Source organism: Ochlerotatus camptorhynchus, unplaced genomic scaffold (genome assembly GCF_037179485.1).
Source record: "Ochlerotatus camptorhynchus isolate MF236.1 unplaced genomic scaffold, CSIRO-AGI_Acam_v1.1 ptg000503l, whole genome shotgun sequence".
Classification (NCBI taxonomy): Eukaryota; Metazoa; Arthropoda; class Insecta; order Diptera; family Culicidae; genus Ochlerotatus; species Ochlerotatus camptorhynchus.
The window spans coordinates 4,352,100-4,374,846 of NW_027040988.1; the positions used below are offsets into that span (position 1 = coordinate 4,352,100).

Genomic DNA, 22,747 nt, shown 5'->3' on the forward strand with positions numbered 1-22,747 from the left:
GAAACTTTATCATTAAACGTTCATGTAAAGTTCCATAACCATTTCAGTTAAAGTTTAGCAGGGATTATAAACAATTTTTAACCATTTTAGGTAAGGTCAATTTATGGTTCGCGTTTATGCGGGTATCGAAAAGTAACGTTAAACTTTAAAAAATTAAACAATGTCAATAATTTCGTCAAATATTAAGACTAGAGTCGGTGTATAATGAGTCACGCCAAGAGTGAAGCCAAGTCTACCTATTGAACTGTCAAATCGGCTACCTATCGTGCAAAGTAAATAAACATTACGATGCTATGAAAGGTCTACGAAAGGTATTGCAATGAAATATAAAATAAAATTGAAGAAATCATCATAAACACGCAGCGAGCATTAAATGGTCATGGGATACGTTTGGTTTTGATCAGTAATGAGAATTTCTACTATTTTTTGATAAGATAATTTGACAAAATCACTGATATTATGATTCACTACAACCGTTATTTTTGGTTCTCGCTAGAAGTCATTTAAAGTTGATGTAGAAGTCCTTTGTTGCCAAGTGAAAAGAAAGGGAATCCTTCGGAAACCGTGATGCGAGTTCAACTGTTTTTCTCTTGGCGTGACTCATTATACACCGACTCTAATTAAGACTCGCTTTTAGATTATACAAATATTATATATTGATACGTGTGGGGTTCGTTTATAGGACGCCAATATACAATCAATGTTCATTTTGGCCTTTTTTAGGCAAACATATTGATATGCACAATTTTCGACGGAAAACGCAACGGAACTTGATTTACTCAACACGCACCATGCTATAAAATGGTACTAGATGATTTTCAAAGGGATAACAAAATGACAAATCATCTTTATTTTGAGTAATTGAGCAATTTACTTCTGTTTACATCATATTTACGATGCATGTGAAATTAAATGAATATATCTTATGAAAGTTCATCTGGAAAAGTCAAAGATGCACATCAGTCTGATCGTGAAAACGTTTTCTTCTTCAATTCGAATGTTATATTGGAAGGATTTTACGTAGGCTTGATGAAAATTATGATTTAATGCTAATTTTCACGAATTTTATATTTTATACTTATATTTATGTCAACATTATCATCATCATGCAGTGGTGACATCTGCGTTGAGTTTTTGCGGCAATCTCCCAATTGTTTACCCCCGAATGTATACGCAAATATGTTATTAAGGTGATCCAAGAGACGTTTCTCAGTGGAACTGACAGCTAGCAATCAAGAGTGTGTGAGTGATCTGGTGTTAATGGTGCTGAATGTAAACATGAACAAAGCAGAAATTCATATGAGAGTGAACTGTCAGTTCTACTGTGATCTGTCAAAAGTTCTTGGTAAACAAAAAAGTCAGCTGATCGCAACTGTCTCGTGGACAGCCTTATATGAGAATCGTGCTACTCGTCGCAATACATTTCAGTGAAGCTAGATGGGGCATAGTCCTCTCCAGGCGGGTTCGTATTGGTGCGATTTGCGTGTGTTAGTGAGATGAATTTTTTTGTTTGCTGTAAGAACTGTCATTCTAAAGTAAAAATAAACAACAAAACGAAAACAAATCCTACACTGCACGGTAACAGTCAAATACCCTTTTATGAGTAAAAGTTAACCCATTAGTGTAGTGTTCGTGAGATCCTGCTTGGAGAACTCAATATAGTCAAACTGACTACACGGTAACCGCAAAATACCCAATAATGACTACACAGCAAGCATTTGCGAGGGATACTGGGACTATCCATTAAATGAGTAAACATATTACCCATTTATGAGCATTTGTTACTAAAAAAATGAATACTTACTACTTATTTTTGTAGTTGTAATTACTCATAAATGGGTTAAATTTTACTCATTTAATGGGTAGTCCCAGTTTTCCTCGAAAATGCTTACTTTGTAGACATTATTGGGTATTTTGCGGTTACCGTGTAGCCGTAACTTGATACCGATATACAGATAAGGTTTCTCAGAATACCGATTTTTGAGTTACAATACCGATTTATACCGATATTTTTTAAATAATCAAAAGGATTACTGCCACACTGAACTGTCAGAGGAAACTATTCTGAGAGTATTTTATCTTTTCGCAAATTACAATTTTTGAGCCTGCTCTAAAAAAAAATTCATCTTCAAAAATGTCTTATGCTTGATACTTTTTCGACTGGAAGAATTATTTCCCCGCCGTTTTTGGTTACTAAGGAGTCGAGAAACAGCTGATGGCTCAATTCCAGTAATTTCTGGAAATCGGGAAATACTTTTATTCAGTGCAAACATAGGTCCATAAAAACGTTAATTTTTGAACTTCCTGAAATTTTTTTAGTCTTCCCTTCGAAGTTTCTACCAACTTAACCTAGGAATTTCCGTCCACCTAACCCTGTAAAATATATTCCGATTCCTTCTGGAAAGCTGTTTCGACTTCCCTTGGAAGCTTCTTCTGGCTTCGCTCGAAAGGTTATTCCGTCTCCTCCCGTCAGTTTTTTTTTTCAACTTCTCCTATTCTTCCAGAGTTTTATTGCGGTTCCATTAGTTTCAGGAAAACTTCTGGAACTTTTCAGAAATTCTGAACCTTCAGAGTATTAGGATTTTTTGGTAGGTTCCGATAAATTAAAGACAGTTTCATCAACTTCTGTTCAAATCCGAGAACCCGGGAATCTCAGGAAAGCTAAGAGAACTCCAATCAACTTAAGGAAACTGAAATTTTTTGGAAACTTTACAAGCCCAAAGAACTCCAAAGAAATTTAATGCTTTTCAGGATAGTTCCATTTGTTTCAGGAGAATTGAGATAATTTTAGGGAAGCATTAGTGCATATAAATTCAAGGAAATTGCTGAACCTTAACATATGTTCCGAAAACTTCAGTTAAAATCCGAGAGGTATTTGGTAACGTAAGGGAATTTACATGAACATTAAAAATTGTGACAACATTTTACGGGAGGTTCTGTGTTTTTTATCGGCAGTTACGAGAACTTTAAAAAATATATATCGGAAAGTTCAGAAAACTTTACTGCTAATGTTCATTAATTTGAAAAAATAAATTGAAAGCCCTAAAGAAGATCCAGGGACTTTTAAAGAAGATTAGAGATTTTCCAGTAGTTCTATAATAATCAAGGAAGTTACGATTACTTCAAAGACGATCAGAGAGCTTCAAAACAGCCCCCTTTAGGAAAATTGTAAGAATTTTCAAGGAGTTCCGAAGAATTATGAGATATTCCGAAGTGCAATTCAGGAATGTTTCGAAAACTTCAGGAAAATTATGAATATCAGGAAAATTGCTGGATCAATAGAGCATGTGAGGAACTTTAGAGAATATTGTGCTAACACCCTCAGAAATCTATTTCTTCCCACAGATATTTTCCCATCTTCTCCTTGAAGTAATCGACTGTTCCGTAAGTCCTCTAGCGTCCGACTTTTTCCAGAATTTTCATCCAATATACCTTAGGAAAATTCCCCCAGTGTCTCCTGGAAGTTTCTTCCGTCTTCTCCAAGAAGTTCAATTAAAGTTCTACCGGATTTATCTATCGAGTTCTCCCAGAAGTTTCTTTCGTCCTCTGGAAGTTTCTCCAGTAGTCACTTTCCGTAGGTTTTTTTTTTGCGTTATTGGAAGGTTTTTCCGAGCTTCTCCTAACTTCCCATACAAATGGCTCCTCCGGGATTGGCTTCTAATTTCCAAACTTTTCTGGCTTCTGGATTTTTTCCGAAAGTTTCAAAAAAATTTGCCAGAAGTTTCTCAATATTTATCTTGGAAGATCCCCATTGGATATTTTTTAGACATTTTTTAGAACTTCCTTCAAACTTCCTATTCTTTATTCTTCCTCTGGAATTTTTGTTGGTACAATTAAGAGACAAATTCAAATATTTCCCAGAAGTTTCTTCCGACTTACATAAACAGTATATCTTTCGATTTTAGTCCAAAAAAAAAATTAATAGTAAATACCGATAAATACCGACTTTTTAATCGTTTGATACCAATAGTTATTAAAACAATCTGGCAACGCTGCCTGAGCTGTCAAACAGCTCATTCCAGAGTTAAGAAGAAGAAGACGCCAGATTATTTTCTACAAAATCCTCGACAAAATCAACAATTTTCTGATTCCGGTGGAGCTTTAACTTGATCATCCTTTCAACTATTTTGTTTGTATTACTTCTGCGTGAAGTTAACGATTTACATAGTTGAAGATGCTAATTATAAATAACAGACTAAAGTGGTCATTTTTACGATAGATAAGGAGATGAAAGTATAGAGTTGATTGTTTATTAGAGTATACGGCAGTGTGACAATTTGTATATAGAGAGCAGAGCAAATCGGTGATCATCTCTTTTTGACAATGGTGGCGGGGGGTGGGCGGTGGATACCCCTCATCACCGCTCTTCAACTGGGAAGTTTGGTAAAGAGAGATGATCAACCCGATTCGTACCTTCCTCAAAGTCGTCCTTGCTCCTCTCTATATACAATTTTCAAAAACATACGAGGCTTCACCAAATAATCTAATGGGTTTCACAAACTGAATTTTAAACTTGTATTTTATTTACTGTAGATCATTTCCTTATTTGTCCCATTCTAAAGGTATTGGGAGTTCTACAGCACCAAATTGTCTGGGTATACTGGCAATATACTGGAGTTGTCAAGTTGCCCCCGGGTTGAATTAAACCTACGTAGCAACTATTTTTAAAATAACTTGATTTGAAGGTAAAATACTGCTGATTGCATCTGAAATTGGACTGTCCCAAAAATGCAAAAAGTGTGATAGAAGGGCACATTTCCGTCAAATCGTTTTGATGTCTTGGGAGCACTTATTGCTTGCATCATAAGGAATAAGTGCACTCAAGACGCCAAGACTATTAGACGTATACTTGCAATTTTATCACACTTTTTAATAAGTGAAAACGCGCTTGTTAGTCCAATTTGGTGTAAAATGCGCAATAACTTCATTTTAATAAAATAAGGGCACTGAAAACCTTTAATTGCGTCAATTCCTTTGAGAAGGTGCCTGAAAATTGCACCACAAAGGTGCATGAAGGGCAAAACATCAATGCAATTTTTTGGTCAAAAAATTACACCATAGTGGTACATACCAAACATTTCTGGTGTAATTTTTTTTTTTTTTTCAAGGTGATTCATGGAGGGATAAAAGAAGAGGGTAAATTTAAGGTTGAAAAAATTCACCTTCTGGGTGGTAAATTGAATAAAAAATGATTGAATTGAATATTTCTGGTGTAAAAATATCATCAAGGTGCATGGAGGGACTAATCAAAAATCTGGTGGAAAAAATTGAATCACCCCCACCCCACGCTATACTGTGGTGAATGTAGAACTAAAGTTTATTCACTTTTCTGGTGCATAATTTGCATCGTTCTGATGAATGTAAGCTTCATTGAATCTTCATGGTGGACAATTTGCAGCATTCTGGTGCATGAAGAGGCAAAGTCTGCAAATTGCACCACAAAGGTGCATGGTGAAACAAACTGCCCTGAAAATTTTTGGTGCACCGTTGTGGTGAATGGAGGAGCATGCTTTATTGAAAATTTCTGGTGCAAAATTTGCATCGCTCTGATAAATGAAATGAACGAAAAATTTCTGGTGGAAAATCTGGGCAAGCTTTTTAGAAAATTCTTGGTCTTAAGTTTGCATCCTTCTGCTGAATAGAGAAACAAACTTTAATAATAATTTCTGGTGTAAAATTTGCATCATTCTGATGATTTTAGGGAAGCTGCTTTACTGAAATTTTATGATGAAAAATCTGAAAATAGGGACAAGTTTTATTTGGTGGAAAACCTATACTATTCTGATGATAGGAGAAGCAACCCGCATAAACGCGAACCATAAATTGACTTTACCTAAAATGGTTAAAAATTGTTTATAATCCCTGCTAAACTTTAACTGAAATGGTTATGGAACTTAACATGAACGTTTAATGATAAAGTTTCAACCTTATGTATTATGGTTTTTTGGAACTGGACCTTACAAATAATGGGTTGTTAAGAACCATTACCATTCCATATTCTTGTTTTCTCCATACATTTTCAGAAAGAGAACTATATAAGAACGTTTTTACTTATGATTTGAGAACATTAATGGTAATGGTTATGGTAGTCAGTAAGGTCCATTAATGGTTTTGTATTATCGCTCAACTTTACGTGGAATATATCGTGAATTGGTAATCAGTAAATTACAGGCAACCAATTCGCGATATATTCCACATAAAGTTGATCGATGTTACAAAACCATTGGTGGACCTTACTGACTACCATAACCATTACCATTAAAGTTCTCAAACCATAAGTTAAAAGGTTCTAATATAGTTCTCTTTCCGAAAATGTATGGAGAAAACAAGAATTTGGAACGGTAATGGTTCTTAACAACCCATTATTTGTAAGGTCCAGTTCCAAAAAACCATAATACATAAGGTTGAAACTTTATCATTAAACGTTCATGTAAAGTTCCATAACCATTTCAGTTAAAGTTTAGCAGGGATTATAAACAATTTTTAACCATTTTAGGTAAGGTCAATTTATGGTTCGCGTTTATGCGGGAAGCTATATTGAAAATTTGTAGTGGAAAATCGAAAAAGATCTGCACCAATCAGAAGATTGGAGAAGCAATTTTTATTGAACATTAACGGTGGAAAATTTGCATCGTTCTGATCAATTTAAATTTTCTGGTGTAAAATTTTCTGAGGGAAAGTTTGTATTGAAAATTTCTGATGTAAGATTTGCAACAATCTGCTGCATGGAGGGGCAAGCTTTATTGAACATTTCTGATAGAAAAAAAAAACGTTTTCGTGATCGGACGGACAACTTAAACTTGACTTCCGAGGAGAACCTCAAGGGTATTGAATTCTGAGAACAGTTCCAAAAGAAAAGATTTCTGGGGATGATTCCATGAAAATTCTGCGAATAATTTCTAGTGAATCCTGCAGATAGTTCTAAGATAATTTCGAAAAGAATACCGAGCGAATCAAATTATGAATGAAATTCCAAATGGTTGTTGAGAAAAATTCCTAGGGAATTCCAAGGATAATTTCAAGCTCATTCTGGGAACAATTTCTGGAGAATGCAGAAGAAATTCTTCTGCCTCAAGGATATTCAATTCTTATGCCAGATCCAAAATATTTCTGTAGAGAATTCAAATAAAATTCTGCGGATAATTTCTAGTGCATCTTGCAGATAGTTCCAAGATAATTTCAAAAAGAATACCGAGAAAATCAAATTTTGAGTGAAATTCCAACGGGATTTTAAGCAAAATGTCAAGCGAATTCCGAAGATAATTTCTAGCTCATTCAGTTCCAAGGTGTTCTGAGAAAAAAAATCATAAAGAGTTCTAAATATAATTCCAATGGACTTCTGAGAAGAATTTCAACAGAGCTCTTAGGAGAGTTCTAAAAATTTCAAGAGAAACCTCAAGGATATTGAATTGTGAGGACAGTTCCAAAAGATTTCTGGGGAGTATTCCAAGAAAATTCTGCGTATAGTTTCTAGTGAATCCTGCAGATAGTTCCAAGATAATTTCGAAAAGAATACAGAGAAAATTGAATTTTGAGTGAAATTCCAAAGGGATTTTGAGGAAAATTTCAAGGGAGTACCGATAAATTCTGGATCATTCCGGGAAAATTTTTTTTGAGGAAATTCTTCAGAAACTCTAAGGGAATTTCAGTTCCAAGGTGTTCTGAGTAAAAGTCAAGAAGAGTTCTAAAGATAATTCCAGAGGACTTCTGAGAAGAATTTCTAAAGAGCTCATAGAGTTGTAAAAATTTCGAAAAGGAATTCTGAGGATGGGCTTTTTCGCAACTACACAAAGTTTAAAGACAGTTTGGATTCCCTAATTGAAACTACAATTGAACCTTGGTCTATTTTTTTCCTTGGTTTGTTTTCCGTCGATCTTGTTTTCCGTGCTGAGCACCAATGCTACCGACGCCAGGAAGGCAGCTCCCACGCCTGGACCCTACGTATCGACCCATCAACTCATGAACCGGGGACCAACGGCTTTACTTCCCATCCGAAGGAAGGCGTGATCAGAGATGTTATGCCTCAGAACATCCCGGTGGCGCCGACTGGGTTTGAACCCAGGCCCTGGGGTGAGAGGTAATCACGCTTACCACTACACCACCGGCGCCATTAACCTTGGTCTATTGTTGTCATACTAAAAAATCGTCTAAGAATCTTCTCTGAAAATTTCAAGTCATTTGTTACCGTGGTTAAAAAGATACAGCTGTTTATGTGCGTTGCAATAAATTCGGGTTTGTCCTTTATATCATATTTAAAACATGTTGATAGTTCGGCATCATTTTCTGTCACTGGCGGTACTTTGGGACGGTTCATCATCGACATTGTCGATGGGATTAAATTGCCAATTTCCATTGGCTGTGTGAAAGCATTGAAGAAGAGGGACCACCACCAGATTAAATGCACCATAGAAAAAAATTGCCCCTCCTTAGCAAGATTCATGTGCACGCTAGTGACTATTTTATGACGTAGACCTTGACGCTGTATCATTTGCCGGGAAATAAAGCAGTGAATTTTACGTTTCACGTACGTTCCAATGGTAAATTCCGAGTCTTACTCATTGAGTGACAGACCAAGAAGCGTGAAAAGGCCATACGTGCCCGTAAATATACAAATCATCAATACTACGGTATTAGAACTACAGTTTAAAATGCACCATGGGTTATTTGGTTATTTCATGAAATTATGCATACTTATGCAATAAACCAATCTATACCTTACAATCACAAGACAAATGATTCCGGAAAACGCACACGATCAATCTGATAGGATTATGATTTACCGGAGTCCATCGGCCATAAATTCACCGCAAATGCCCGGCGAATCAAACATAACGCTATCGTCACGTTCAATTTCGCTTTTCGAATGCGACACTTTAGCACAGCACAGACGCCTTCCCCATAACGGGGTCTCCTCGGGCTCTACTCATCCCTCATTAGCATATCAATCACATCAGGTGCACACCAAAGACGATGACGACGACGACGACGACGATGCTCACCACGGCTGATTGTTTTAATCGTACGACACTATATGTATCCCGCCCGGATACTTCCGGACTTGGATCATCGCAGAGCGAGTTGTTGAACTTCATCGCTGTGTCCTTCATCAGATTCACATAAACTTTTGCGGCCGTAAATTACGCCCATCCCTTCTGCTATTACTAAATATATGATCGTATGCATGCTGCTTGTCTTCTTCCACAGGTCAAAACCTCACATCAAGTGTGCAAAAAGACGCGGATACCGGTGCTCGGCTTTGCGGAAACGGCCGAACGTGTCTTCCAGTATGGACCCGTCAAGCTGCGGGGGATGGCAAACTTCTCAAAGTGAGTACATGCTTGTCGCTTGAATGTAAACGTAGCGAGTTCCGAGCTTACGTCTACTCTCAGTTATTCTATAGTTATTATTATGATTGAAAGCTTTCTGCGCCAACCAATGCATGAATTAGTATGGCAAGTGCAATAAGAGAAGTCGAGACCGAACCTGGAATCGAACCCACTGCTTCTGGCTTGGCCCATTTGGGTGATTTAGGCTCAATTTATTGAATATTTCGGAAGGTATCGCTCGAGGCAACAAATTCGATAAAAACCTTTGGGTGTCTAGTTCTACACCACCCGGTCGCATGTGCAATGTGTTAGCAATCACGCCGAATACAATCTCGCAATTTTGAGTGTCAATATGAATGTCAATGTCGACAAGAATAGTACATCGCGCGGTGCCGTTGTTTGATTTGCTTCATGGTTCATCAAAATCAAAAGCGCAAATATGGTTCTTTTTTTTGCGTAAATAAACAATACGCCGTAGGTATCTTCGTATTGACAATTTTCATGATTCATGATTATTCTATTTATTGTCGCCTACTTTGCCTTAGGCTATGGCACTGGAGGCGTCTAATAGCATACATTTGTGCATCATCAAAGCGAAACATGACACCCCGCGCAGTAGGCTACGCAAATATTTTTGCACATGTTGACGGAACAAACATGCTGTATGATATGGGAAACTCATTACGTGCCGGTTTCGGGGATAGAGCTTCCTAAGTTAAGCTGACGGAAGGCGGCGGGCGCGGCTATTAACACGTACCTACTGCCGGGCATTAATTTATTATTATTTTTTATCATGTCGACAAAAGGATTGAACCGTTTTTGCACCCACTAGGAGGGTATCCAAAAAAATTGTCAACGTACACAGTAAAGATCATGCTGTATATTTTAAATCTGGTATTTGATTTTGTGATTTATGCTATGTTCAGACTGAGGATTTGTACGAGTTATGTCATACGACTACACACTAATCCAGTCAGTAAGGTTTTACTGGGTTTTTGAATTGTGAAACTGTTCAGTAAAGGCCCAAGCGTAATGTGGGCGGAAGCGGAACGGAAACGGAAAGTTTGACAGTTGTCACAAATGGCATCAAGATGCCTAATCGAAATCGATTTGATTCTAACTAGTTTTCAATCCGACAAGTAGGCTTACTCAGATCGGGCTTTTCCGCTGCCGCTGCCGTTCCGCTTCCGCATTGCGCTTGGACCTTAAAAGTTTAAATATCTGTGGAAAATTAGAAAATGAAAAAAAAAATATTCCGAACCTGTACATACTTAGTTCCGTTAACCCCATTTAATGATAGAAAATAAAATTTTACGATGCCATTGATTCCTTAAGAATAACGATCTTTTGAATTTTTACCGACTTTTTCAGCAATGCAAAAACCCAGTAAAAAATACTGACTTCTGTAGAATAATCTAAGTGTGTAGCTTGATGTTTTTGACGTAAAACTACGTCTTTGTGGACTGGTGCAAATCGAAAAATATGTGTGGTGAAATAGTGTTAGGTTTTGAACACTTGTAACTTTGTCATTTATAGATGAAATTTAAATCCAAATACACCAATCGATAGGATATTGCATTACAAATCTGCTGAAATAAATAATTTTCAAATTTTTCATAAGAAAACTTCTGTAAAATTTACAAATGATAATTTTATCACTGTTTTCACGAAATAAACGTTTTTCCTAAACCCAGTCGTCATAATCGAGTACCATTTGGTTGCACTTCATTTTTTTATAGCCACTTTAACGCTTTTGGTTCATTTGTGGCTTGTCCGGGAGTGAGATTTTAACTCGTGACTTTGGCGTGAGAGGTATGGATGCTAAACTATACCCCAGGGTTGCCTCCGTTGGCACACTTGAACCTGAAAAGATGTAAAACAGCACTGCTGGCGTGCCTCTGCTCATTTCCGCTTCGGACGGCGAGACACTGGGTCAGCAAGTCAGCGGTTAAAGGTGGATCACGGCGTGATCACCTTTATTTTTTTTTTTCCTTTATTTAACGTCGGTCTCTGTTCCGCAATCTAGTGCCAATCACCGACGGACATCGATTGCCATCCATTGACGGCAATCGAATGTGCAGGAAGGCAGCTTCCACACCTGCGTAGGATATCGCACCCATTAACAACATATATGGGCCGGGACCAACGGCTTTACTTCCCTTCCGAAGGAAGACGTGACCCGAGATTTTTATGCCTCAGAAAAATCCCACCGACCTCGGCTGGGATTGAACCCAGACTCATTGAGGTGTTAGAAAGCAGTCACGCTTACCACTACACCACCGGCGCCGGCTGTCGTGATCACCTTGACAACCAGCGATGGGGTGGAAGGAGACTTGGGTGCCGTTCAACCAAGGGGCTGTTCATTAACTACGTAGACAGTTTAGAGGGAGGGTTGGCAATCATCCACGGTCCATACAAATAAAAAAATATCGACAATTGTCTATGCGTCGCCCCAAAAAACTATCGTCGTAGTTAATGAACAGCTCCTAATACGAAACGCGGAAAAGTTATTGATGGCGTACATGAATTCCAGAATGGATCACCCAAAGTCCCTGGACCAGGTTCCGGAAACCTCGGAGGAAGTGGCCAATCTTTGATTTCCAAAGAACCAGACGTGCAGTTCATCAAAATTTTCAGAAATTGATGATCATGCCATTAGACACCATGCCATGGTGACCATGCTAATTGACTAGAGTGATAATGGCCACCCAATGTCCGTGGAGCAGCTTCCGGAAGCCATCATCTAATTTCAACAAAATCTAGCCATGCGAGATATAAAAATTTTCAAAATCTGGTGGACATGTTATTAGAGACTATACCAAATGACAAGAGTGACAATGGCCACCCTATGTCCCTGGAACAGGTTTCGGAAGCCCCGGTAGAAGTAGCCGAGCTTTGATTTCAACAAAACCAGACGTAAGGCGCATCAAAATTTTCATAAAGTCATGGACAATTCATTATAGACATTGACATAGACATTGAGAATAATGACAATGGCCACCCAATGTCCTTAGAACAGGTTCCGGCCTTTTTCTAGTTTCAGTAGAAACTAGTTGTTAGTGCTAAAAAAGCCTTGCCTACACTAGACTATCGTTTGCGTGATAATGTTTGCACCATTGAGCAATGTCAAAATTTAAAAAAAATCTCGAAAGTTGCGTTTTAGAGTTATTTTATGTTTCTCAGAGTTTTAAACTATGTTAATCATCGATCGAGTTTCCACTTGATGCAATTACGGCTTCCACAAGCTTCCGGAATGCACGGCAGGTTCTAATAATTTAGTCTGCATCCATTTGTCTCCAGGTACGGGTCAATGTTTGTCTGAGGCTTGCTCTACTCGGGTGGCGTTTAGAACAGGCTTTGGCCTTCATGACAGGCCATATTGAGTAATCCAGCGGATTAAAATCGGGGCTGGATGGCGGCCACATATCCTTCGCCCAGAACGGAAGATGTTCCTGCAACCACTTCTGAGTGCGGTTCGAGGTGTGGCACGGAGCCCCATCTTCTTGAAATACAACATTTGGCTTCGGACCGAACCGTTGAAATACAACATTTGGCTTCGGACCGTACTGTTCTTTGATCCACGAAAGAACATACATACTTACTTAAAATCCCGATGTAGACCTCCGTGTTGACCTTATCGCCTTCTGGAATGAACACCGGGTCCATTTTTTGCCATCGGAAGCCACCAATCCAAACACCATAACGCTAGCAGGATGCTTGGTCAGATACACGTTCTTGTGCTCGTCGGCCACGTCTTCTACCGGAAGAGAACTAATATACCGGTCGGTTTTGGAATTTGATACGGGATGGACGGTAAACATGCTCTCGTCGGTGAACAGGATTACCGGATTTTTTCGCTTAAGGAAGTTCAAGATTTCCTTGCATCGTTCGACTCGTAGCTCCCGAATGCGGTTGGTAATCATATGAGTATTTTTCCGTGCCCTCGACTTCGCCCCGCAATCTTCCTTTACGATCTTCCGTGCCGTAAAGTCACTGATCCCGTGTTTCTTTGCCATTTTCTTTATTGAACGCACTGGATTCACCCGAATCTTCCTTTTGATAGCAGCGATAACCCTCGGAACCCGAGCTGACCTCGGACGACCTGTGGCCACCTTTGCGGATAGTTGTCCTTTCTTTTCTCGGTCTAAAACCCTTTAAACGGTCCACCGGGACACTCCCACAGCGATTGAAATGTCTTTTTGCGACATTTGCGCGTGGGAAAAATCACGAATACGCTGCCACTTCGTCATGGTGCAACTGTCAAACTAAGTAAATCATTTTCTTTTATGCACAGCCTACTACGGTATGAGCTATAGGTTACGTGCATGCAAACAAAACCAAGGCATTGTATGCACAGGTGAAATGGGAACCTTATTTCAAGAGCCACATGTGAAAAGGGCATACAAGCTTTTTGTAAACAAACCTTTGTATGCCCTTTTCTCGCCAACCGAGGGTCCCTCACGCAAACCAACAACATCTCGGGAATGGTAAAGCTTCCCCTACCCGCTAATGTTAATGGTTTGCGTTGATGTCATATGGGTGGCGAGAAAAGGGCATAGGAACGTTTGTTTACTAAAAGCTTGTATGCCCTTTTCACATGTTGTTCGTGATTTGTACGATGGTGCAAACATTATCACGCATACGGTACATCCCTGAACTACAGCAGATATACCTCGGCCAAAGATGCATATGATATGATCAATAACTACCTGCATCCGATCAACCCGATCAACCGAAGTGATAACGGCGATAAGAGAGTGAGTGCCTCGTCGATATCAAATTTCCACCAGCTTCCACCAAGGAGATCCTTAGACCGGTAATTGGTCACCTATTGGAACCCCATTTTCTTCCAACCCATTGGTCGATGTCGGACCTGACTGCCTCCAGTGCGTCTACTGTCGAAGGTTAAAGAAGGTTAAACGGCCAGGTTCGTACACTAGTTATGCGGCATGTTAAAATTTTCAGAATTTTACGGTCATGTAACTACAGACCATGCCAATTGACAAGAGTGCCAATGACCCAATGTCCCTCGAACTGGTTCCGGAAGCCCTGAAGGATGTGGCCAATCTATGATTTCCACAAAAGCTAGTGATGCGGCATATACAAATTTTCCGAATTATATGGACATGTCATCAGAGACCATGCCAATGGACAAGAGTGACAAAGGCCATCGAATGTCCCTGAAACCGGTTCCGGAGGATGTGGCCAATCTATGATTTCCACAAAATAAGGCGTGCGGCATATATAAATTATCAGAATTTGATGGACATGGCGTTAGAGACCATGTCAATTAACTGGGTTTATAATGGCCACCCAATATCCCTGGAACAGGTTTCGGAAGCCCATTAGGTTGTGGCTAACCTAGTCATTCGGCTTATAGATTTTAATGGATAATTCATTTGAGACCACTAGATTAACAATGGCCACTCTATGTCCCCGAAACAGCCCAGAGAATTTTTTGTTTAATCTTTATTAGTGAGATTTTTAGCTATTTTACGCTAGTTCATCTCCAGCACGGATCTCCAGTTGGACACGGATGGCTGAGGAGTTAAAACAAGCTGCCTCGAGTTTGGTTTATCACGCGAAGGTTTACTTACCACGCCGAATGGTTTGGATGGTGCGCCGTTACCCTGCCGGGACTGCTTGGAGCTCTGCCTTTTTCTCGATTCTATCAAAAACTGTTCAAGGCGCTAAGACAGTTCCTCTACTAAATTAAGAGACTATTACAATAGCGTGGTTCAGAATTTGATAGACCGAAAAGCAGTGCCTTTAGCATCAGGTTTTTGGACTTTGATTTTAGACTGAGGACTGAACTTCTCACTAAATTAGAGATTCTGGTCTCAACAGGTATCTAAGATTAAACCTGATGAAGCTACTGGCTGGAGGGAATTCGTATCTTGACAGGTCGACAGACGTCTGAAGACTAACGAAAACATTCGATTTATTAAATAGAAAATTTATCTTATATAGGGGTTTGAGCCTACTGTGTTACCTGACTTATAACGAATATACGTTGTATAAGAGTGCCCCGAATACAACGTATGACTCGTCTAATTTTGCATAGCATTTGTAATGTAAAATTAGACGAACTATACGTTGTATTCGGGGTACTCGTATACAACGTATATTCGTTATAAGTCAGGTAACACAGTAGGAAGAACTTTCTCCTGCTAAGATCGTCCAAACGTAATGTTGATAAATGTGATGCATTTTGGGACCAACACAATTCTTCCAGAATAATCTCGTATATATACATATGTCCAGGATGCACTTGACTCCTACGCAGCGCCTAAACCTAACCCAAGTAACCAAAAGTTCTGATAAAAGGCTAATTGTGGCTTAAGCAGCTTGGTTGAAGGTGGTCTATAGAATTCTAAGCAGCCTCATTTTTAAGTCGCTATAAGAACTTAAAAGTTCCGGTACCATAATTGAAGCATAGAGGTAACTCAAAGACTAGTAGGTCCCGAAGAAACGTGCTCAACTTTTTGGCTCAGCTCTGCTACTATCATCGGTCCCAAGCTAATCGATTCACCCCTCGAAACATAGGAAAATCCACTAACCCCTTATTTTATCTGTCAAACTTTCATAGCGAATCAAAACAAACATTGTGTAGTACTATAATTTTGACTAGAATGGAGTACGTTAATCGATTCGCTTAGGACCATTAGGCTAGTCCAGTAGCAAGCCAATTTAAAATAGTTAGTTTCCACCGGTTGATTGAAGAGCATTCTAAGCAGCTTCTGGCGGAACTTGAACGGAACTTTCAGAAAATAAGTTTAAAAAAAGGTTCTTGTCCTCTAAACAAATTGTATAGCCCCAGCACGAACCACTACGTCATCTGAGATATATTAAAGTAAGCTGTTGTCCCGCCTGCTGTTGGAGTTTTTACCCAAGCAACCAAAAGTTCCGCATTCAACGATTAAAATCACCATAAAGTTCAAATAAAGTTCAAGTTCCATAAAGTTCCGACAGAACTTTCAAGCCACATGAAGCAATCCGCACAAGTCTTTATTGGTAACAAAATTTAATGTACATAAATATGAAATCATCAATGGCCCGAATAAATCATAATTCTTATATTTACACACTTAATCACGGGTTCCATGTTCGGTAATTTTTTTTACAGTTTTCGAACTGTAAATCACAAAAAATACCGATCATTCAGCTATTCTCAACAAAACTGCTGATGGTCAGTAGCTATTGCGACAAACTACTGAATACGGTAAAAGCATGTACTGAATTTACCGTAAAATAACAGCTTTACGGTGAATGAATGAAACTCAGTAAAATGGAGTACCGAGTTTTCAGAATTCATTGTTTTTTACTGAAATTTACTGAAAATTGCTGATCATACCAGTAAATCAAATTACATACGCCATCTTCCTCCGTTCTACCTTGCTGACTTGACAACGGAAATATCCGCGTGAAGAAGCAAACCATTGTGAAAATCAATGAAACATCTGAAAGTCGATGCAGAAGTGCAAAAACTGCCACAAAATTGGGCAGTTTCTGCACTTCTGCATCGACTTCCAGATGTTTGATTTTGAAGCAGAACCATTCAATACAAATGCCTTATAGAGCTCCAGACTTCGGCACGCAATCCAGCACACCGAGAGAGCCACAATTCGGTTGAATCATCAGGAAGCGCTGACCGCTCAACCATAACTAGTTTAGAATCACGGCTACTCTACCACTAAACATGTTAACCTCAGTTCCGGAATAAAAATCGTTTAAAATGTATCAAAAATAATCATTTAGCAATTAATCATTGTATTTATAAATTTACTGAATTATTCATAAAAATACCTACTGAAAAAAAACTGATAAACTCAGCAAAAAAATGTAAACAAATAAATTACTGAAAAAGACAGCAATTATTCTACTGACTTAAACGGTAATTTCTGACATTTCAGAGATTCTGCGATTTACGGAGTTTTCAGTTAAATCAAAAAGTACTCAGATGATAACTGAAAACTCAGCTGTTTGAAAACCCAGTAAAATTTTACCGACTCCGGTAATCTAAACTCTGTGTGTATGCAGTGCATCATCATTCTATCCAAACATAAAAAAGAATTAAATAGTAATTTCCTGGATTCGAACCCGCGTATTCGGCATGCGATCTACGAACGCTAACCACTGTGCCACAAATGCGTTGGAATACCATGCGGACAAACACCAATTTAAAATTCATCAAGGTGTTGTGTTTCGTTATCAAGTCAGTCAGCTGGCACTGAAAACTCCAATAGTAGGCGAGACAACATCTCACTTTATTATATCTCAGATGACGCAGCGGTTCGTGCTGCAGAAGGACTGAGTTTAATTCTTCAAACAGCTCTAATTCTACTAACTTTCATCAAAGTGCGAACTAAACATAGAATTGGTGTAGTGGACGAAAACCTGTTTTAATTTATTTTCTAAAAGTTCCGTTCAAGTTCCGCCAGAAGCTGCTTAGAATGCTCTTCAATTATGATATCGCAACTTTCAAGTTCTTATAACGACTTAAAAATGAGGCTGCTTAGAATTCCATAGACCACCACCAACCAAGCTACTTAAGCCACAAATAGCCTTTTATCAGAACTTTTGGTTACTTGGGTAGTGCCAGTTGACTAACTTGAATACTAAACACAACACCTTGATGAATTTTAAATAAGTTTTTGCCCGCCTGTTATTCCACCTCACTTGTGGCGCAGTGCCGAATACACGAGTTCGAATCCAGTAAATTGCTCTTTATTTTTTTTATGTTTGGATAGAATATTGATGTACTACCTATGTATAAGAATAATGATTTATTTGAGCCACTCATCATTTCATATTTACGTACATAAAGCTAATAAAGACTTGTGTGGATTGCTTCATGTGGGCTATGACGGACCTTCTTAGAAACTTTTTTAAGTTACTAAGAAGTTCCGCAGGGAGCTTTTAAAGTTGCTAAGAAGTTCCACTGGGAACTTGTTCGGAACTTTGTTGTGTCCATGTTTTCAGCCTTGCCTGAAGTTCCTCAGAAGTGCTTAGAGATGCTTTTTTTGAACTTCAAGTTGCTAGGAGTACGCATCAGAACTTTATGGAACTTGAAAGTGGGGTTTACCGTTGAATACGGAACTTTCGGTTGCTTGGGAAGAAAGTTCTGTCGAAACTTTATTTTAACTTTATTGAACTTGAAAGTTCTGTTGGACCTTTATTTGAACTTTATGGAACTTGGAAGTGAGTTATATTGTTGAATGCGGAACTTTTGGTTACTTGGGAAGCTAAACTGGTGCAGGCGTATAGCTTTCCTTTGAATTTTATTGCTTTGTTTTATGCTGCGTGCACCCGTTGGGTAAATCCTATGATGCCAACGAGAGCGTACTGCCTATGCGTTCTATTATTAAATTGCAATGACCTAGAACTTGGTGTCATTTTCTTTGCTTTCGTGTTCATTGAACCTGGCTAAGCAGGAGGGATGATAAAAAGTATAACTGTTTATTGCGTCTTGGGTGATTCCAGTGATTCGGGAACGTTCTTCACAGCAAAAAACAAATTTTAATATTACATCCATGAGGATGCACTTCAACAATGTCGAAAATCTCATGTCATCGTTATGGCCACAAAAATAAACAAATGCAGTAAAAGCAGCGAAATGTCAGTTCATCTTCTTCTTCTTCTTATTCGCATTTCAAGCTTATTGCTTAGCGCATATTAGCTTATTGCGTGCTCTCAACTTAGTGTTCTAAATGCACTTCCACAGTTATTAATTGAGAGCTTTCGATGCCAATACCAATGCATGAATTTGTATATTGTGTGGCAAGCACAATGATACTTTATGCCCAGGGAAGTCGAGAAAATTTCCAACCCGAAAGATTCCCTCGACCGGACCGGGAATCGACCCCGCCGCCTCCGGCTTGGTAATACTCAGTTCATGCACTGTATTAATGATAATTTTGTCCGTGTTGGCAAGTAATATTACACCATATTTTCGACACGATTGAAGTGCATCCACTTTGATGTGATATCAAAATTATTTTTTTGCTGTGTTCAATTATTGCTAATTTATCGTGATGCCTATCAAAGCATTCAGTATTCTGTCGACAATACGTTGGTCATCTGATAGCTGAAAAGTTGTAAAGAATTTGTCCATGATGCCATTTCTGCTTTGCGCTCCCCAACATGATTCAAAGTTCTCGTCTGAGAAAGATGAACGAGAATTGAGCAACGCGGGCTGGATGCGAAGACTTTTTCCAAACAACTCTTTAACAGAAAAAAAGATCATATTCTCCATATTACACGAACTTTACATAGAAGATCTAAAGTTCAAAAGTGTCGGACTTAATACCCTCAGAAACAATCTTCCATTCGGAACCCACACAATCTCAAATATTGTGGAAATCTTACTCGCAACAATTGATCTAAACTCCTTTTTTATTAATATTCTTTACCTTCACTCTTTCTCCGCAGACTCTTCGTAGACTACGGTCTCATGGCGACGTACTTTAGCGCCGGCTGTGTGTACATCGTGTTCATCGGAAGCTCGCTGGCGAAGGTCGTCAACGTAGCCGCCGAATTGGATTGGAATGTTCGCTACTACATCCTGCTAACCATGATCCCTGTCCTGTTGATGGGCCAAATTCGTTCCCTCAAGTATTTGGTCCCATTCTCGGCCATAGCCAACCTGTTCATCGTAGTGACCTTCGGAATTACACTGTACTACATCTTCAAAGATCCACTGCAATTCGATGATAAACCCAGTTTTGCATCATTTGCTACGTTACCCCTGTTCTTCAGGTATGTAGACGAATCCAGTGTATGTTTCAGAGATTCTTACTTCACGAGACATATTTATTGTTTAGTACCGTAATTTTTGCCATGGAAGGCATTGGTGTTGTCATGCCCGTCGAAAACTCGATGGCTAAGCCGCAGCAGTTCCTCGGATGTCCAGGAGTGCTGAACACCGCCATGGGAACCGTTATTACTCTCTACGCAGTGATCGGTTTCTTCGGATACGTTCGATATGGGGAGTTATCGGCAGGTAGTATCACCCTGAATCTACCAACTGAGGATATGTAAGTCCGAATTCCCACTTCAAACCCATGCAAGATACTAACTTCAACTCTCATCCACAGCATGGCAAAGATAGCTCAAGTGTTGATCGCTCTGGCGATCCTCTTCACCTTTGGCTTGCAATTCTACGTTCCGATGGACATCCTGTGGAAGAAGATCCAGCATAAGATCCCGAAGGATAAGCAAAACATGTCACAGATTGCCATCCGAAGTGGAATCATGGTCCTAATGGGAGGAATCGCATTGGCCGTGCCCGATCTGGAACCGTTCATCGGCTTGGTTGGAGCTATCTTCTTCTCCAGCTTGGGTCTGCTGGTACCCTGCGTAGTGGAAACGGTTTTCCTGTGGCCAAACGAGCTCGGAAAATTCAAATGGATTCTAATCAAAAATGTCATCTTTGCGGCGTTTTCGATTTTTGCTCTCGTATCCGGATCGTACGTCAGTATTGAAGAAATCGTCAAGCTGTACACCGAAAACGATCACACCGAGTAGTGTAGAGTACAGTAGGGTTACGAGCCGTTGTTATGCCATCTTACATTAAGATACTCCTGACGGAGCAACACTTGCTTTGTTGAGGATTGATAGAGCTGTACGATTTTAGTTTGAACAGAAACGAATGATTTCAGGAACCGTATGTGCAGGGCGTTTACACAGTGATCTAGCAGCGTTGAAAATGCATTAGAATTTTTGACAGTATTTTACACTGTATATTTTTAAAGAAAGCGTCATATTTAATGCCTGTCCTAACTTATTAAGGAATATGTAAATATTCATGAAAATTAATAAAGTGCAAAATTACTAAACCGTTGTCTAGTTGGTATGTTTTTATTCACAGCCTTATTTTGTACCCCATGCTTGATTTATTTTCAGTAAATAAGTTCAATTTTCAGAGGAAGGTCACAACTAGAGAGGGTCATTGGCGTAAATAAGGGGAGGGGGACAGGAGGGACCACCCAGACCTAGAGCTGGGTATGTTTTGTTTTCTTTTAGTAACAAACAGAATTGCAATTGAATTTAAAAAAAAAAAACCCTTTCTGAGGCATAAAATCTCTCCGGTTCATGAGTTGATGGGTCGAAGGGTAGGGTCCAGGTGTGGGAGCTGCCTTCCTGGCGTCGGGAGCATTGGTAGGGTCCAGGTGTGGGAGCTGCCTTCCTGGCGTTGGAAGCATTGGTACTCAGTACGGAAAACAAGATCGACTGAAAAAAAAATCAAGGAAAAAATAAAGAAAAGCTGTTCATATTTAGCAACTGCATCATACTTACTTACCTCAAGTCTCAAGATTTTCGGAAATCTTGCACTTATTTCCCGAAATTCACTGTTAAAAACAATCACCCCTAATCTGTATTTCGTTTCGAACGAAATTCTCATACAAAAAAATATTTTTTTGTATGAGAATTTCGTTCGAAACGAAATACAGAATAGGGGTGAATATTTACGTCGAACGCGAAAAAGAGCTGAATCAAACGAGAACAGTTTTGTGTTATTATTTACATTTTTTGTCCGGGAACGAGGGAATGGTTGGTAGTTATTTTTGCATTCATGGCCCGGGGAACGGACAAAACCAATAAATGCTAAATTAAAATTACCTATTGTTGGCTTAATAAAAGAATATTGTTATTTTAACAATAGTTGCAGTTGAAGAGTGGCTTATTAACACAAAAAGAATCTTATTTTGAATTTATATGAATAAGTATTATTGAAACAACAAAATGCAATATAATTTCAACCGGAATTGTTTGTTTAAATACAAAAACAGTTTTTTTTTTGGTTCAATGCAAACAATTCAAGGCCAACAATTGAAAAGGCCTTAACTCCATTTTGTAAACACACCTTGTAACGAGGGGGCGCCATTTTCTCGCGAACCAAAACCTTCATTCGCAAACCTAAACCACAATCGGGTATAGGAGAATTTCCCTTACCTTTTCATTATGTTGGTTTGCCTTTGTGGACTTCGGTTCGCGAGAAATTGGCCTTACAAGGTTTGTCTACAAAATGGAGTTAAGGCCATTTCAATTGTTGGTCTTGAATTTTCTGTCCGTGTAGACGTCTATTATCCACTAATCTGTGTCCTCCTCTTCGCTGTTGCTACTGCTGTTCGATGGGGCCTTTCGATGACGGTCTGGCGGCGGTTCTGCTGCTACAAAGCACGGACTGTGCTGAGCGGTTTGCTTCTTTGGCTGCTTAGCAGCTGTCCTTAACACTTAGCGGGGGGAAGAGCTGGGCTCGTCTGTTGGAACACCCCCCCCCCCCCCCCGGCGACGTTGGTGACGAATCACCGGATTGCCTACTCGCCGTAGGCGATTGACGATTAACTGCGGTGGCGAGACTTGCTCTATTGGCGGAGCCACCGCAGTCAGGACGGCAGGTGTCAGATGGATCCTTAACG

At 39.2% G+C, this 22,747-nt stretch overlaps 1 protein-coding gene across 1 annotated transcript in view; it reads left to right on the forward strand.

The window, feature by feature from the left end:
• The window catches only part of LOC135712745 (proton-coupled amino acid transporter-like protein pathetic), a 35,485-nt gene extending 14,322 nt beyond the window's left edge, over positions 1-21,163 (forward strand). The window contains exons 5-8 of the mRNA XM_065235791.1: positions 9,205-9,326; positions 19,758-20,084; positions 20,150-20,362; positions 20,423-21,163. Of these exons, the coding sequence (XP_065091863.1) occupies positions 9,205-9,326; positions 19,758-20,084; positions 20,150-20,362; positions 20,423-20,852 (1,092 nt within the window). The 3' untranslated portion in view covers positions 20,853-21,163. The remainder of the gene's footprint in view (positions 1-9,204; positions 9,327-19,757; positions 20,085-20,149; positions 20,363-20,422) is intronic.
• Positions 21,164-22,747: the final 1,584 nt, after the last annotated feature.